Here is an 18,090-nt window from a genome sequence, read left to right on the forward strand (position 1 = left end):
TCCATTTTCTCCGTCGGGTTCCCCCAGAGAAGAGCCTTCGCCATCCTTCAGCCAGCGCGGCAGAGATGTTGGCCTGGGGCAGAATACCACATTTGCAGCTCTGCCCTGCTCAGGTGGCATTGGAAAGATGACAATATTTTGTTTTCTTACCTGGGGAAAAAAAACGCAAACCCAAACCCAAACCCCAAACCAAACAACAAACAGTTATTTCTAATGCTTTGCGATGGGCCCCGGGTGTGCGGGAGCAGAGCGGTGCAGGTAGCTCTGCTGTGCGGCAGGGCTGAGCTGGAGGCAGGGGCTGTGCCTTCACCCGAGCTGAAACCTCCCTTTTGAACCAGGAAATTTAAAAACTACCATAGGTGCTCTAAAATCTCCCCGCTATCCCCAGTGTGAGCTGGTAGTGGAAAAGCAGGCTTGGTGCAAAGGACAAGTTTGGTGCAGAGCTTAAAGCTCCCTGAGATGATGCAGCAATTGGGGACAGAGGAATCACTATGCCAGACTGCTGCTGCTCCCGGTGCTGGGTGGGCTGAGCTGGGTCCTCTCGCCCCATTGCCTTACTTGGAATTGCACACATTGCCAGGAGAGAGCTGATCTGCGTCTTGCTGTTCCCTGAGGAAGAGGTGTTTCTGCAGCCCCAAAGCAACGCCGTGCCTTGATGTCCTCTGCCATTGTCCCCAGCTGCCAACCTGCCTCCTGCAATGTGTCCCTGAGTCCACTGACCCCAGGCTTAGCCCTTGGTCCCCCCCCAGCCATAAGCTCAGCAGTTATTTTGCAAGCTGGCTTGCAGGGAGGCTATCATTAAGGCATGGGCTTATGCTCACGCGTCGGACCCTGCTGTCCTCAGAGCCCTTGTCCCTGGGCAGGGGAGGGGAGAGCCTGGGGCAGGGACAAAGGAAAGTGACATCTCCAAGCATGACCACAGTGGTGACCAGCCCCTTGGCCCCTCCTGTACCCAGAGGTGTTGGGGAGCACCCTACATGCCCCTGGCACTGCACCCCATGAGCCCCTTCCTGCCCTAAAGGTGTCATCTTCAGCAGCTTATGGCCCTCACGGCCACTTGGCATCCAGCCCCCAGCTTGCCCCGTGGGGTGCAGGGCTGTGGGATCCCTGCAGAGGGGGTCCCCCTGCCATGCTGGGAGTGAGCCTGGCACCCAGGCTGCCTGGACAGGGAGACGGAGCCACAGCTGAGCGGGAGGATGGTTTCTTCCCCAGGGGCTTCCTTGGGTTGTGTCTGCATCAAACCCTTCCCATGCACCCGATGCATCCGCAGAGCAGAGACCAAGGGGTGCACGGGTGCTCAGGTCGGGCCGCCCCAGCCCGTTGGGTGCAGTCTTTGCAGCCCCCCTTAGGCCCGGCTCCCTGGGGAGGATGGGGCACACCAGGAATTGTGCCTTTTCCTCTCATCCACAGTCACGATGCTCAAGTGGCTTGTTTTTCATTAGGGAAAGGCTGTTGCTAGGCCACCCTGGTCCCTCGCATTGGTCGAGAAGGGGTTTTACAGCCAATCCGGGAGGCTGTGCTGGCGGTTTGCACACGCACACACACACATGCACATGCATACCCCTCCTGCAGCTGAAGTGCTAAGCAGCTGCCAGATGTGCCTATTCATTTCCACATCACACCTATTCACTTCTTCCGGCCAAGCAGGTTATTAAGGCTCCTGAGATTTTAATTTATAGCTGGCTGTAAGTTTTCTGCCTTCTAATTCACGCTCAGGGTGGAGAGGAGAGGGGCAACGGTGGTTGGGGTACCGATGGGGTGGGGAGCATAGGGAGGGCTGTTCCTCCCTCCACTGTGACTGGTTTGGTCTCCAGCGAGTCGCCTGAGCGAAGCCTCCACTCTGCCTGAAAATGGGGTGAATTGTCCCTCTGTGTACCCACAGCGAGGGGACAGACTGTCCCAGGTTAGGGGCTTGCTCTGGGCTGTTATTAGGTACTGACATTGCTCCAGCCTGAGACATTTGGGGCTTACGTGGCACTTTAACCACCCATGCTGTGATAACCAGAGCTAGCATTAAAGCAAACCCTCCCCATGTGCTGTGGCGTGCCCTGATCCAGGGATGCTGCTCCCAGCTGTGGTCCCCATGCAAACAGCCCGGGAAAGGTGCTGGACCATGGCCAGGCACTGGGGATGCAGGGTGGGAGGGTCAGACACATCCCTGGCATGGGGTCTCCTGCTCACAGCTGTTATTCTGCTATGGTGCCATTGCAAGTACCCTACGGGTGTCCAACACCCACCCAGCAAAAGCAGAACCCCAGGTGCACAGACAAGGCGTGTGAGCAGAGCCCAGGATGTGAGCAGGATGGGGGCACGCATCTTCTTTTACAGTGACAAAGCTCTCGTCATGCCGGATAGGAATAGACACTGAAAATGTGCAGAAAACCATGGACAATCCGTGCGAAACTCAGTCTCTGAGTGTCCCCCATGAAAATCTCTGTGTAGCAGGAGGGCAGGAAGGGAGGAGCTCAATAAAAGCAAGGGAAAGCATTGAATCGCCGTCTGCAGCTCAAGGAGAAGCTGTTGCTAGACAGAAGTAAAAGCCGTCACCATCCGTTGCCATTGGCTCAGCCCCACTCCAATGACAGGCTTATCAGTTACCTGCTCTTGCAGCTGGCTGGAAAAACTCATTTGACAATGTTTTCCCTCTGATAAAAAAGCCCATTGCTGGATTCATAGGTTTGGGTTAATCATTATTCAGGGTCGTTGAGACAACGACTGGGTTTTCGGCAGATTCTTCAATTATCATGAAATTTAGCGTAAATGGTGAGCCCGCCCAGCCGTCCTTCGCCTGCCTAAAGATGCTCAGTCCGCCTAAAGATGCTGAGCCTCCCAGCACGAGCATCAGCAGGCTGTTGGGTGACGAACCAGAGCGAGGGTTGGCTGCTTTCAGCCATAGCAACTCCCTGGCATGTAGCTGAATATTCACAAACACCTGTGAAAATCCTGATTACCTCTTGAAGGGATCACTGGGTGCAAACAGGACAAAAGTTGCCATTCAGATTATTCAGAGCCAACATCGCTTCGTCAATAGGGAGCGAGTTGCTACCACCTCTCCTCATCCATGGTGGGGTTTGCTCCTCAGCAGCTCTGCCTCGAGGGGCTGGGGGGGCTGCAGAGCACAATATCGAGGGTTTTCCAGACCTTCAAATCTGATGTAAATGGGAATTGACCCCCCAGATTTGTTTCTCAGCTTCCCCCAGAGCTGGAGATCATGGCACAGAAGCAAAGCTTACAGGACATGTGAGCACCAAAGGGCAGCCAGCCTTTGCCTGCATTGCTGCCTTCAAATTTGCCCCTAAAGCAGGGGGGTATTTCAGCAGGGAGGTTAAATCAGTGTGGTGGTGACAGGGACGAGCTCTCAGAGGCAGCCTGGGACCTTCGCAGCATCTCATAGCACTGTGCAAGCCCGGGCTGTGCTGGCAGGAGGCACGCAGGCAGCTGTGCAGGCAGGCTGGGGAGCTCTGCTATGGGCAGGCAGGGAAAAAACTGGGGGGGACAAGAGCTTAAAGAAATCTGTGGCTTGCCTGAAGCCCAGCCCAGGCTTACTTTTGGAAGTGGGTCTCACTAAAGTGTTTGAATGGTCAAGACTTCAGAAATAGGGGTTTTTTTTTTTCCTTAATTATGCCTTCCCCTTGCCGCTGGCTGGCAGCGAGGCCAGCTGAGTCACGGGCTGATAAAGCCTCATGGCCTTCCACCTCCTTTGGCAGCTTTCTCCAACCTCACCCCAACACACCAGTGTCTCACATCGAGCCATCGCATGGCTTAGGGCAAGTCAGTGCTATGGGACAGCGGGACAGGGCAGGCTGCAGGGGACAACAAGGCGGGGGTCAAGTGGACAAACAAGCCGTGGGTGCCCTGTACAAGCTCCCCACGACCCCACGTACCCGCCGAGGGGATACAGTTATACTGGCCAGGTTACTGGCCAGCACCTCCCCGCTGTGCCCTTCCTCTGGGTCTGCTCTCCCCGGAGCAGAAGGCAGCCAGTGCAGCTTCGCCAGCTTTGGGATGCCACATCTTCTGATGGTGCTGTCTGCTGACTCACTGAGCTCCTCTCACCTTTCCCACAGCTTTGCTTCCCTCCTGCTGCCTCAGAAAGGGTGGAAATGGCAGAGGAGGAAATGGAGGAAAAACCTGTGCCAGCTTCGTTCCTCCTGCACCCCCCTGGGTGCCCCCATGGGCTTCAGGTCCCTCCTGTACCCTGCCAGGTCCTGCTGACGTTGCACAGCATCGCGCTGGGGCTCAGCTGAGCTGCATGCCAGGTTTTACAGCTCGCTGCAATCAGGAACGTGCCTGGGACAAACTTCCATGAGCAGGATTTAAAGATCTACTGTGGGGCCACACTTCCTACCAGGTCTGGAGGAGAGTGCCTAGACCATGAGCTCACGACGCAGCCTACGTTAATACTGTTTCTGTTGAAAGACAGTTGTGCTCGGGCCACCCGCAGGGCAGAGCTTTTTAGAGACATCTGATGTGTGTTGGAGCATTTCTGAGCTGTCCTCGGCTTCCTCTGCCGGGCAGGGAGGAGTTAAGATGGGAAGTGCAAGATGCCTCTTGTAATGGCACTGATACATGCGTCAGGTGCGCCTGCGTCACCCGGCTCCTTGGCCACTTCCCAAGGCTGGGGCTGAGCTCCCCTTGCCTCCCTTGGCCACCAGGAAAAGCCAGGGACCCGTCTAGCCTGGCCATGGGGGAACACAGACTGCATTTCAGTGCTGGCTGCTGTACTGTGCCGCGGCCAGGCTCTCGAAAGCCCCCGGGGTGCTGGCAGCCCTCCAGCCCCCTCCCGTCTTCAGCCTGAGCAGCAGGACTGGGGGATCCCTGTGAAAAAGAGGTGGCCTCAGCCTTGAGGCACCCGGCAAAACAATATCCATTTTCTATAACCGTGGCTGTTCAGTTCCCCAGAGAAGTGTCGACTCCCCGTGCCCAGCCCCAAGCCCCACTCTGGTGCTCACACCCCCAGCTGGGGCACATCTGTGCAGCCACAGGTACCCACGTACTTCGTACACAAAGCAGCATCCTGTGGGCAGAGCCAGTGCAGGTGAGCATCACCCCATCCCCACACCATCCCAGCAGCCCACCCCACAGAGCTCTCACTCCCAGCCCCTGGGCACAGGGACACAGTCTTGCACAGTAGGAAAATCCCAAGTTCCTCTCCTTAACACAGGCAGCTCCCAGAGCTGGGACAGCCCAGCTGCCGGAGGATGGCACAGCAGGGTGCTTTCTCTTGCAACGAGGCTTCTCGGAACAGCAGGCAACGCTGGACCACAGGGCTCTGGCTCAGCCCATCCCCTGCTCCTCCTGCCTTCACAGAGATGTCCCCAGAGCAGAGGGCACCAACCCATACCCTGAGGAACTGCTTACTCCAGCCACCATCACACCCCCCAAAAGCACCTTTTCTGGTTGCAGGTGGGTTTTAAGCGCTGGTACGCAGCACAGGACTCAGGCAGCGCATACCCACTCCTTGCCAATCCCACCCCTGCTCTCTTCCTCCTCGAGAGCTGCCAGATCAGGTCATGCAACACACACACACAAGGGTTTTGCAAGGACAGTTTTTAGTTCAGAATTGGACAAATATGTGAGTAGTCTATTTAATATGAAGTGCATCCTATGCTCTTGTCCAGGCTGGACATTGATTAGACCCAGACTTTCTTTTCAGGCTTCACTGTGCAAAGAAAGTGGAGAGGAAACTGGTTGTTTAACTGACCCCAGATGGTTTGCAGCCTTTGGGCATCAGAAAGACACTTCAGTCCTTCCACAGGAAAATTTGCCACTCACCCAGCATGGGGGTATCCCCTTCCTAGAGGGGATGGGATGTGCCCTGGCAGCCTCAGCCCACCACCGCAGCCATCGCACACCCACAGGGGCTCCTCCAGGCTGGCACCAGGACCCTGCTCGTCCCCGAGCACCGACAGATGAACATGGCGCAGCCACAGTGCTTATTTCTGTGGGACAGCAAGAGGCTGCAGACAGCATTTTTGGGAGATCGATGGTGTCAATGTGCCCCCACTTCTCCATCCCTGAGCAGGGCTGGGGACGTCTGACTCCCCTGCACTGCTGCCTGCAGTGGGGCTGGGTGCCAGGCAGAGCCCATGGGGCACAGGGAAGGAGGTCAGCAGCTGCCTCCACCTTTAACGGCCGAAGGCACTTGGATGGCCTGAAACATATGGAGGCAACACTGTCCCCCATCACAGGCCACTTGCCATCAGGTCCGTGGGCCAGTACTGGTCATCCATGTACTGGCTGCTGTCTGTGGTGGGGTCTGTGACGGGGCTGGGGGGCCGGGGGGGCAGACTACGGGCCAGCTCTGTCTCCCATTGCACCTCCACCAGTCTGTACAGCTCCATGGCTGTCTGAGCATCCTCCACCGATGAGTGTCCTTTACAGCCGACCTGAGCAAAGGAAGAAAAGCCTCATTAGATAAAGGGGGCAGCAAAAATCCCACAGATCATGCTGTCTGCTTGCTTGAAAGGACACAAGTGCTGGGGGGCTTGGGATTTTGGAGATGGCAAAGGCTCAATGCAGCCCAGGAGATACATGCATCTCAAGCACTTTCTGGAGGGCACAAGTCCTGTCCCTGCTTTACTGAGATGCTTAATGGGCAGCTTGGGAGGTCCTGGGCTCCCTCAGCTTGATCATAGCCAGGAACACAGGATGAACAAGGTTCATCTCCATCTCACAGGGAGCACCCATGGAGATCAGAGGACCAGGCTGATCACACAGGCTTGTAGCAAACCCAGGAACTGCTCCCCATCTCAAGGATCTTGGTGCTTACCTGGATCTTTTTCTGGAGCAGGTGCCTGGCCAAGCTCTTGAGCGAGACGTTGGCCCTGCCAGGCAGCCCTGCCCTCTGGTTCAGCATAGGGATCCGGCTGGTGTCTCGGGTCCTGTCTTTCGGGTGGAAGTACTTCAGGGCTTGGAAGTCGTTGTGGATGGCGTGTCCTACCACAATCTTGTCTTTCAAGATCTTCAGGATCTGGAAGCGTCAGAAAGGGTTAGACAGGCGGTGCAGCAAAAGACACACTAATTAAACATACAATAAATCATTTTGTGTTAAATTCAGTTTCTTCAGTTATAGTTTTTTAGATTCCCAGGATGGAGCAATAACAAGCAAACCAACCCGCTGCATGGCTTTGGAGGCTCCCCATCCTGTGCTTGTGTCTCTGCCTCAAAGCAACACTGCATGGGCCACCAAATATCCTAATTTGTGGCCAGCAGATAACATACACCTTGTTTTTTGGTTTTTTTTTTAATTTCTCTCTTTTTCCTCACCTCCGCCTGGGCAGTCTTGAAGGGAATTGCACTCTTCATGTGCTGCTTGGTGATGCCACTCCAGCGCGTCCGGTAGTCCACGATGGGGAGCTCAGGCTGGACATACTTGTCATAGATGACGTCTCCCTCGTAGTTCACCACGGAGCACCGCGCCAGCTCGCTCAGCCTGCCCTGAGGACCAGTTCCCACCATCTCACAGTCAATGGCCACGTACTTGCCTGGGCGCAGGAGCGGGGAAGACATCCTCACCCCCCTGGAGCTGCCGTTTCCCTGGGACAGCAGCACGGAGTGATGCCTGGCTATGCTGTCCGGAGAGGCGGACGGGGACAGAGATGGTGAGACAACCTGTTTGGACCTGGGGACCTTCCTGCAGCGTGATGTCATGGTGCCACCCACCTTGGTGGGCCTGCTGCATGCCTCCAGCCCCGCCATGGGGGCCTGGCTGCCCAAATGTCTGCGAGGGCTCAGCAGCCCCTTCTGCTCCAGCAGCGCCCGGCGCTCCATGAACCGCTGGTGCTTGCGGCTCTTCTTCTTGCTGTAACCCTGCGGCATGCCGGGACCCTCTGGGGGCTGGGCACAGCCCCCCGTCGTGGGGCAATGGGTGCCCTGCGGGGTGGGCAGCAGCGGAGACATCTGCCCTTTGCCAGGAGGCATCCCTGCTGGAGCGGGCACAGGGGAACATGAGCGCCATGCAGCCCCCATGCCCCTCTGTCAAAAGGGACCCACATACCCCACAGCACACCTCCTCCCGTGATAGACCCCCCTCCTGCAGCGTGGGCAGGCACAGGCAGTCCAGGCAGGAGCTATAGGGCAGGGGGGACACACGGACAGATTGTCACACCCTGTCCCCACGCCCTTACCCCCTCACTGCCCACCCCCCTCGCCCCACTCCCGGTCCCAGGACCCTGCCCACCCCCTCACTGGTCCGCAGCCCCCTGCCTACCCCCTGCCTACCCCACTGCCCCCCCCTCGCCTGCCCCATTGCATACCCCTAGGGCCCCCTCTGGCTCCCTCCCGGCCCAAGCCCCTGCCCGCCCCATTACCCGAGCCCGAGCCCCTGCCCGCCCCATCGCCCGACCCCGGTCGCCCCCGGACCCACCGCGGCCCGCCCGGACACGCCGCGGCTCCCACGTGTCTCGCCCGGAAGCCGCCGCTCTCACATGCCCGGGCAAGTCCAGTGATGGCCACGCCCCCTGCTTTCCCATTGGTTGTTCGAACAGGGTGATTTGCATGCGGGGGGCGGTGCCCTGAGCCGCACCGGGGCGGGGCGCGGCTGCCACCGCCTCGCTGTGAGGTGCCTCGGCTGTAGCGCGGGCAGTGCCTGTGGCTGCGGGGGGCTGCTGGAGCGGCCCCCCCGGTGTGGGTGCTGCACAGCGCTACCAGCCCGTCCCACCTCTGGCCCTGGCCGGAAGGGACCCTTCTGGGTGGTGGGTTGGGGGTGGAGGTGTAACTACACAGCAGGGGACCCAGCCCCACAGCCTGGGCCTCAGCCCAGCACCAACGTCCTGTGGTTTTGCTGGGGCGCAGCGCTGACCCTGTGGGCGTCCCTTCTCCAGCCAGGGACCCTCAGGCTGCTGGCTGGGGCAGCACTGCTCCTGCGGGGTGGGCTGAGGTGCTGCGGCGTGGGGTTTGCATCCCCCGGGCTCTCCTGTGGGGCTCCCCAGGGTTGTGGGGGGCAGCTCTGGCCAGGGCACGGGTGCGGATGGAGGTTCAGACCAGCCTCTCGTTGCTTTGCTCTTGAGGCTCACAAAAACAACGGCCAAGGTGGTCAGAAGTGGAGAAGGGCCACAGGCAGCCCCAGCCGCCAGCTTGTCCCCATGACTTTAGCTTCGCCGGAGAGGCCACTGCACCCTAGGGCAGACTGTGACTTGTTGTGGTGGGATGAGCCATACAACAACAAAATCACTAGTCTTCCAGAGGGAGCCAGGCACTGGGTTCGTCCTCGTCCTGCAGGACCACACGCTGAGCACCGAGGGGGCTCGCGGGGACACAGGACAAGTGTTTTCATGCTCTGTCATTCCCCCTTTTTGCCACCCATGAGCTGCTTCTGCCTGATCAGAAAGAAAAAATTTAGATCACCCTGCAATTTTTTTTTCCTATTCTTTTTATATTTTTCTTCTTGCTAGTAAACCTCCTCCTTAAATCTGTTGCTCTGTGGTTTGCATCTATTTCTTCCATCCCTGCTGTTCAACTAATTCCCCCTAATGAGAGTAATTCAAGTGTCCCACAACAACTTGCTAGGGAGCCCTGGCAGGTGTCTCTGTAGAAATTTATACTCTTTTCTGGTGGTTTTGGTGAAACTGCATTACAGCTCTTGGTGATGGTTAATTTGGGGTTCCTGGGCCTCTTTGCCCCGTTTTTCTCCCCCTAAATGACATGTGAGCTGACCATCACTGCACAAGCAGGAGCAAACTCAAGCCCTGGCGTGAGAGAAATGGGCTTGCATTGCCTGTGGCATTTCTCTGCCAGATCCAGGTGGGCGAGGAGGTGGCACCTCTGGCTGCTCTTGTCCCTTGTGCCCAGGTGGGATAGGACATTCAAGCACCTCGACTGTTCGGTGCTTCTTGGTTGATACCTTCTCCCCGAATACATTGCTGTTGCTCTCATGGGTCTGATCAGTCTTGGCTTATCCACAACAAACCCTCCATCTCTCCTCATGTTTGTTTGGTGACACCTTCTTGCCCAGGCTGTATGTTTTGCAAGGGGCACACAATTCCCCTTGGCAGTGTGGAATTGTAGCTGTGCCCTCATATTTATAAAAAAAACTTCAACAGGAGTAATTACAGGCACATGGGGAGGAAGTGAAAAGCTTTTTCTGTTTTCCCGATGCCACAGTTGCCCAGGCTGCAGAGGAATTGTGGTGTCATTTTTCTCCCCTATCCCAGATGCAAGGATGGAGGTGGAAAAAAGTCAAAATAGCTTTAAACGGGTCCATCGGTGTGCCATGGCCTCCTCTGATCCCACTGACCTCTGGGTCATCAGTAGATGATTCTCACATAGTAGATGGTTCTCCCTCCGGTAGAAGCCTTGTGCTGAAGAGGGATGCTGCTTGTCTCCACAAAGTCGTGTGGCCTGGCAGGGATGGAGGGTTTGGCACCAGATGGTAGAAACCCCGTTTCGGATGTGGCAGATGAGCCGAGAGCTGAGATTAAGGCAGAGCGCGCCAGAGCCTGGGAAAGGTTTCTGTGGTGTTTGCACAATTTGAAATAATAACAAAATCTGTAAAACACTGGGTAGAGCACGACTAGAATAACAGGCTAAATTTGTCGGATGAATAATTTACGAGAAGTGATTGGCCCCGCTCCAAACAAGACAAGCACCAGCTTGATCTCAGGCTGAGCAGCCCGGGTGGCTCTGTCCTCGGCTGGGAGCTGGTCCCTCTCCTGCCACCTGGTCATTGCTCCTGCAATAAAAGCCAGTCTCCAGCCCAGGTGCCTGTCCCCAGGTCATCACTGCCTGGGGCTGCAGGGCTTCCCACAGAGCTCATGGTCCTCTCAAGAAGATGTCTGCTGTTTATTTTCAAGGCGCTGCTTTGCAGCGAGGAGGTGGTGGCAGTGAGTGTCTGTCGCTGGCTCCAGGCTCCCAGATTCACCCATCCTCTGCTTCTTTCCCTTCTCCAGCCGCTTCTCCATCCTTGGCCGCAGTGCCGAGCGGATGGAGGAACAGAGACATCTTGACATTTGGGATGGGAAGGGAGATGAAATCCCAGCGCTGGGAGGAGACAGCGGCTGCAGCCGTGGCAGCCAATTAATGTGATCATGTTTATGAATGCGGATCAGTAATTCCAGGTAAACTCCCTGAGAGCAGTGCTGCGGGCAAACAAAGCCTCCCACCTGCCCAGGAGCCCACCGGCAGCCAATGGTCCCCGACAGCACCACCATGTTCCTGCTGTGACTCTAAACTGTCTTATTTCCCAGTCCCAGCATGGACACAGCTCATTTTGTCTCCTCTCACCGCAATGCCTGAGCTCACACCCGTCTTTGCAGGGTTGCACCCGTGCCACCCTGTACCTCTCTGTACCCTCCCTGCCCTGGGGGATGGCTGGTGGGAATGAGGAGCTCACAGATAAGTTAACTTGGAGAAGGCAGCAAGGACCCAGCTTTTCTGGCACAGGTGATGAGGGACCACTTCATCATCCTGGGCTTTGCTGGCTGTATGCTGCCTCCCCATCACCCACCCATGGGTTGGGGCACCCCACCAGGGCTCCCTTGAGCAGCTCCCATCACTCTGAATAGGGCCGTGGCAGGGCTGGTTTGTGTCCACCGGTGTCTAGAAGATCAAACAGAAGCTGGAAAGCTAGAGAAATAGGTCAGGGCAGTGACTGGTCCCTTGCTGGACCTGGTTTCCTTTAGAGAAAGAAAGTCTCATCGTGAAGGGAGCACCTGGACACACCACCACCATCCTTTGATGCAAGGTACTGTTTCAGGCAGCCGGTGCTGCCTGGCTGCAGATGTCACCAGCTGCCAGTGTGAGGTCACCAGCGTGAGGACATCAGAACAGATAGGCACCATGTCACTCCCTGGCCTTTGCCACAATGGGTCTCAGAGCGCTGCAGCCCTCTTGCTCCATAGCAGAAGTCCAGCACAGGGGTGCCTGTGGGACCTCTCCTTTGCCCTGCTCAGTCCCCTCTGAAGAGGGCAAAGCGGTCCATCCTCCAACACTTGGCCTTCTCTGCTCAGAGGAGCTGGGCTGGGACTGGGCATGTGTTTCAGACTCGTGCTCAGCCACCTTAAACCTGGAGGGCAGGAGAGCAAGAAATGTGTGGATGTTAACATCGGCCAGAAGAGCCAAGGGTTTCTGCAGGTCCCATCAGCGAGGACCTTTGTGGAGAAGTGAGGAGTGTCCGCAGGGTCTCAGTCAATGAGTGCTATCCTCATTCCTGCTTTATGCCCTTGATGCTTCAGCTGTAGCTGGTCTTTGAGTTCCCCATCCTGAGCCCGCTTGTGCAAAACCTCCATGAGATTGTACCCCTCCTGGCTAAGGACACGGACAGATTGGGTGCAACAGGACCTGCCCAGCCTAGAAGACTACTCAGTGCTAAAACGTTCTACTTGGAAGGCAGAAAACCTTTTCCTTTCCCTTGGACCACCAGCAGCCTCCCTCTTCCTCTGACACCTCCTCCACCGCTCCATGGGAATTGCCTGTATCCCTCAAACATGGGTAGATCTCCTCCTCAACCACATCCCGGAGCACGCTGGTGCTCTGGGGATGCTGCCAGGGATAAGAAGGGATGCTCCCAAAGCGGGAGGTGGGGGCAAATGATGCTGCCATACGGTTCTCTCCTTGCTCCCCGTTTTCTGGCTCGTCCCCAGGAGAGCAGTAAGCAATTATGGGCCACGCAGAACCTTCATTATCGCCCTGTCGTGGCCTCATTTGATGAAACGCTTTATTGCCAAACTTATTAAAAGTGAAACGTGCAGTTTCTGCGCAGCAATTTCCTGTCTGCAGCGATAAGCCGGGCTCTGCCTGCTGTGTAATAAACAGTTATTTTTATGTACGGCTCTGGCTGGGGTGGTGAGGAGGAGAGAGGGCCCAGCTCGTGTTAATTGCGATGGTTAATGAGATCTATTTTGGGAGCGATATGCAAGAAGGTGTGTGCCCTCCCCCTGCGGCAGAGGTGGCCTCTGGTGGCTTTGTGCTCTGGGTGCCAGCAGCAGGGACTGGGCAGGGTGTCCTCCCCGGGGCGCACAGGGACAGCACACCTGGAGGGGATTAATCCAAAAACCTTTCATCTGCCTCATCTCACCCCTTCATCACAGCTCGCAGCAAACAAGGGACCTGCTGTGCACCCCCACGGCGTGAGACCCCCTCCCCTGCAAGGGCTGTCCCCAAGCTCTGCTGATCCCATCTCTGCGTGATGCTGGAGGGAGCCCCGAAACCTGAGGGCTTTGCTTCAGCCTCTCCAAATCTTCCTGACTGCCCGAGAATCACCTCCTCTGCAGTGGCATTTGCAGGTGATGATGATGGAAAGCCCGGGGCATCCACCACATCTTGGGCGCCTGCGGCAGGACAGTGCTGGAGTGGCAGCAGCAGGAGCAATAAATTCAAAAGGCACACTAATGTCACAGAAAATTTGTGTCGCTGCTGGGCTGGGACTAGCAAAAATCTGATAAATATCAGCAACACTGATAAATATCATTTCATTTTGTCAGAAACAAAATGTCCTCATTAGGTGTGTGGTCTGTATTTTGGTTTAATTATAGCTTTTTAATATGTTTTGAAAGGAAACAGCTTTTTAAAATGCAACATGTCAAAACTGCATTTATAAAAATCCTGATTTTTTTTTCCCATACCTGGCCAAAGCTGTTAGTTGAACTCAACCTGAAACTGCACAACTTTTCCCAATAAACAATTTGTCAGAAAAATTCCTCTTGGCTCTGGGAGACCTGTTAGTTATTTGTCAGCAGTCAGAACCCTGTTGGGTATTTCCCATCTGACTTCTTTTCGTAACAGCGGCTTTATTGGTCTGGGAATTAACGGCGGAAGATGCGATACTTGCTATTCATTGCAGTCATCCCAAATGCCACTCATCTCATCAGGCCGCAGCTCCACAAAGTAAAAGCCCTTCTCCTTCCTCCAATGCACCTGTTTTGTTTTTTTTTTTTTTACAACCATGGGGTATTTTACCCCCAATTTGCTCCCTGCATCCTCCTGACCCTGCAGCATGCACCTCTATCACCAGGCTTGGAGTCACATCAGGTCCCCCCATCCCTGTCATCTCCATCTCTGTCATCCCCATCCCTGTCATCCCCACCTCTGTCATCCCCATCCCTGTCATCCCCATCCCTGTCATCCCCATCCCTGCTGCCTGGCTCAGCCTCTCACTGGGTAAACTCCCTCCGTCGCCAGCCCGGGCCCTCGTTAATTTGTATTGCAGCGTGTGTCGCGGGCTGACGTGTAATTAGAGCTCCTGAAGCCTGTCTCATGCTGTAATTGCCATGACAGGGGCCACAGCATATCCGCTTGTTAATTAGTAAACCACAATATCCCGGGGGCTCGTTGAGAGCTGCCTTAATTGTATTTCAGCTGGAACAGAGGGATAATTACCCTTCGCTAGCACTGCCACTTTATATTTCTTTAAAAAAAAAAAAAAAAAAAGGAAAAAAAGAAAGAAAAACCCAAATTGAACTCCTCTTCCTCTGGGTGGCCACTGCCTCTCCCCTCAGCCACCCGGGAACCTGGTTTTGTCCCCGGGTTGAAGGGGAAGGGCCGTGGAGCTCAGTGGCGTGGGGACGGGATGTCAAGAGCTTTGCATGCGGACACGCTCTTGGTCCGTCCTTCAAACTGGTGGTGGCTGAGCTGCCCCTGCTCAGAGGGTGCTTCTGTGTCCCTGCACACGGGACTCCACCGGGAATCCTGTTTGCGGATGCAGGTTGGTTTGCTGGGAGTCTTGTTTGCCGGGAATCCTGTCTTGGCTGGCGGGCAGCCCCTGGGCATCACCACCGGGCACTGCAGGGGCTCCCGGCACGGCTGGCTGGGAGGAACAGCCTGTGTCCAGGGAGGAGCGAGCCAAGGTCTCCAGGCTTCTCACCGGACAGAGAGGCTGAAGTCCCCTTGAAATGCAAGTGGGAGCTGCTGCGGGCTGCAGGGAGGAGGCTGTGGATCTAGCAGGGCTTGGTGCGTAACCGTACGTTGCTGCCAAGAGCGCTCTTGTATTTCACATCCCCAGAACTCTTGGAGCACCAGTGTTGAGTGAGACCTCGGCACGCTTGATACTGGAGGTCTCTGCTCTAGCAAACCCCATGGCAGCAGGGCCCCAACCTGCTTGGCTCTGATGGACCCCAGAGGTGCATCATCTTCCTTCTCAATTCCCTTCTTGGCAAACCTCACCTCACTGCGCAACAGGGAGTCTTCTGGGACCTGGTTAAAAGCTTTTCCCTCCATGGAAAGGATGTCCCTGCAGGGTATGAGTGTGTCTGCATCTCTTGTAGTGGTCATGGGGGGACCGTGGAGCTTTAGTGTGAGATGAAGGAGGCGCTGAGGCTCAGCATCACCCTTCTGTGGGCACCGCAGGGGAGCTATTAGGTGGTCCAGGATCTTGGGGGAAGGTTAACCTGGGAAGCGATGCTAACACATGGCTTCCATCCCTTTTCCTATGCTTCTCCCCAGACCGACACAAAAAGCTTGGCCACCATCAGCCCTGCTGATTCCTGCTGTTCGAAAAATCGTATAATGGACAACTGGCCTTTGGGAGCCAGTTTGTGAATTGGTTTAAATAACAGGCCTGGCTCTCTCCCAGGAAGCTACATGGAGGTAGGCCTTGAAGAAAAGATAAGTACAGCAGCTTCAAGCATTAGCAAGAAGAAATAACCAACACAAAGAGCCTTGAACATAATTACAGCTTAAGAGCTGTGGTGGGAACTCGGCGACCTGAACCCATCTCCTGGACTTTAATGCAATCAACAGATTGACACTGCTGGGTCCTGAGGCTGGTTTTTGAAAGCCATGCTCCGGGGTTGAATGCCAGAGCAGGCAGAGAAGCAACACAGGTGCCTGTTCCAAAGGTTGGAGCTAAAAAAGTGTCTCAAATGCCATGGAAGCACCAGATGGAGGTAACCACTGGAACGCTCTGCGCATAATTGAGGGCACCTTCAAGGGTGAGCGTGAGGTGGCTGCCCAGCTCCAGGATGCTCTCTGCTGCTGCCATGCAAGTCACTGTCATTAGAGCTGGGAATGGAGTTTATAGCTGAGTAACCACAACAACTTTGCACAAATTAAGCAACATACTGCAGGTTAATTAGATTTCTTACCGCTGCCTCCATTAACTTAGCCCTGTCATCTACTGTCAGAAGTGGATGGAGCCCCTTTGAAATTCACACCGAGATGTGGGTGGCTAAACCTCTCCCTGGGCAACCACACCAGTGCGTGCGTGTCCGTGTGGGCACGGGTGGGAGATGCCACCTTCTCTGCTTGGAAACCCTTTGGTGCAGCAGATGAGACCAAGTGGAGACGCAGTCGTCCTCCACCAGCGCAGAGGCCAGGCTGGATTTCCCCAGCTGGCATTTCAAACCCACTTTCTCATAAGATGATCTTTAAGAAAAATGGGTATTTTCGCAGCAGAGTTGCGCTCTCATTATTCCACGGGGTGCCATGTGAATACAAATAAAGAAAAGAGCCCCATCCGACAACATCTGAGAATGCGGCTTCATATTTTTAAACCAATTTCCTTCGACTGTGTCAGGGCCTGTTTTGTGTTTGCTAGACAATTATGTGGCTAATGAGGACAGCCACGGTTACATCAGGCGGGATTAGGAAGAATAAGGCTACAAATGTTGCGGTGCTTAAGACAACTGCTAACTAATGGTGGCTCAGAGGGCATGCCCCAGGGGCGGGCGGCTCCTCGCAGGGCTCCTGGTGCTGTTTTGAAGGAGCTGGAGCAGGCTGGCCAGAAGGCGATGGAGATTCCTCGTCCCTGCCTGGTGGCTGTGCCCACGAGAAATGAGAAAGTTTGATGGTAATTAGGAATATTTAAGGAAAGCCATGCTGACTGCGTGACCGTGAGGTTGTCCCACGGAGACAGAGACATGAGCCCTCGGATGGAGTAGGAGGCACCAGCCCTGACCACCCTGCGGTGCTCAGCAAAATGCGTTCAAAAGCAACAGGGGAACTGAGCCTTGCAACTGAGATCACCGAGAAACTGGTATTTTAGCTGAAGCTTTCCTATCCTGACTCTCTTATGGTCAGTGCAGAGCTTTGCTCACCGTTTCTGCAGGGCTACGGCTTTCTCCCAGCCCTCTGAAGAGGGCGAGGAAGGAAAGCAGGGAGGATGCCTGGTGCTGCAGCGAGCCCCACTCCCTGGGTCACCTGGGGAGATGCGAGCAGCCAGCCGTGGCCTTCGGATGCCTCCTCCCAGCCACCTCTCCGTCAGCTCTGCCCTCTGCCACGTGCCGGCTCTCCCATCGATCAGCCGTCCAGACTCTCCCTCGCGTGCCGGACGGCTGCACCGGTGCTCCCTGCAGGCACCGTAAGTCATGTTCAATGAATTCCTACAACCGCAGCATCCCACGCCGCTCCGCTGGGGGAGCAGGCAGGGCAGCTGCACAGCTGCACAGAGAGATTTTGCTTTTTCGCCTTCAGACCCTCCTCCTCCTGAACTCAATCCCACATTTCGGCTGCATTTTCTACAAAAGCCAGGACAGGTTTGCCCACAGACAGGCAGACGCACAGCCACAACTGTAGCAGAGCTGCTGCCACGTGTCCATCTTATGATCTGAGCAGGAGACCATCTCAACAACCCAACAACCTCAAGACCGAGATGTCAACCACCCTTAAACCATATTTCTATGCCAGCCCTCCGATGTGCCCTCGGGTTGGATGCTGTCACAGCAGGGCACAGAGCCAAGCATCTCATTCTCAGATCCCTCCTCCTCCCTGCCAGTGCCATCAGGGAGCTTCTGCCTTTCCTCCTTGGTGCATGGGCTTGGTATGGCTGGACAGCCACGCTCCAAGGCGCGAGGAAGCCCCCAACCCCTCCCAGCCTTCATGTTGGAGAGCAGAGGCAGGTGATGAAGATCCTGCAGAAGGGCCTGGGGAGCAGCTGGCTCCTTGCTCTTCCTCCCACCCTTTCTGTTGCCATTTTGCTGCCATTTACAGATCCTCCAGCATTTAGTCCCAACGCTCAGTCTCAGCATCCAGTGGTACACTGAGTCATGCCAAGGCCCAATGCCCAAGGAGAAGCATGCACAGCTCATGGAGACACCCCAAGCCCTCTTGCTGACTCTGTTCCATGCCCAGTCCTGGGGTCCCAGCCCAACCCTGGGCTGTTACCACCAGCTGCAGACCTCAGCACCCCAGAGACCATGCTTGCCACTTCCCTGTCCC

General features: G+C 55.8%; 1 protein-coding gene across 2 annotated transcripts; it reads right to left on the bottom strand.

The window, feature by feature from the left end:
• Nucleotides 1-5,535: 5,535 nt before the first annotated feature.
• Nucleotides 5,536-8,450, bottom strand: AEN (apoptosis enhancing nuclease). Of its 2 annotated transcripts, none has more exons than XM_075764471.1 (4): nucleotides 8,369-8,450; nucleotides 7,270-7,925; nucleotides 6,773-6,973; nucleotides 5,536-6,389 (listed from the first exon to the last, which is right to left on the bottom strand). In XM_075764471.1, the coding sequence occupies exons 2-4, from the start codon at nucleotides 7,921-7,923 to the stop codon at nucleotides 6,186-6,188; spliced, it is 1,059 nt and encodes a 352-aa protein (XP_075620586.1). In that variant the 5' UTR covers nucleotides 7,924-7,925; nucleotides 8,369-8,450; the 3' UTR covers nucleotides 5,536-6,185. The 2 variants fall into 2 exon arrangements, with proteins under 2 accessions (XP_075620586.1, XP_075620585.1); XM_075764470.1 differs by having other exon boundaries at nucleotides 7,270-7,928; nucleotides 8,369-8,436.
• Nucleotides 8,451-18,090: the final 9,640 nt, after the last annotated feature.

Source organism: Balearica regulorum, chromosome 12 (assembly GCF_011004875.1).
Source record: "Balearica regulorum gibbericeps isolate bBalReg1 chromosome 12, bBalReg1.pri, whole genome shotgun sequence".
Classification (NCBI taxonomy): Eukaryota; Metazoa; Chordata; class Aves; order Gruiformes; family Gruidae; genus Balearica; species Balearica regulorum.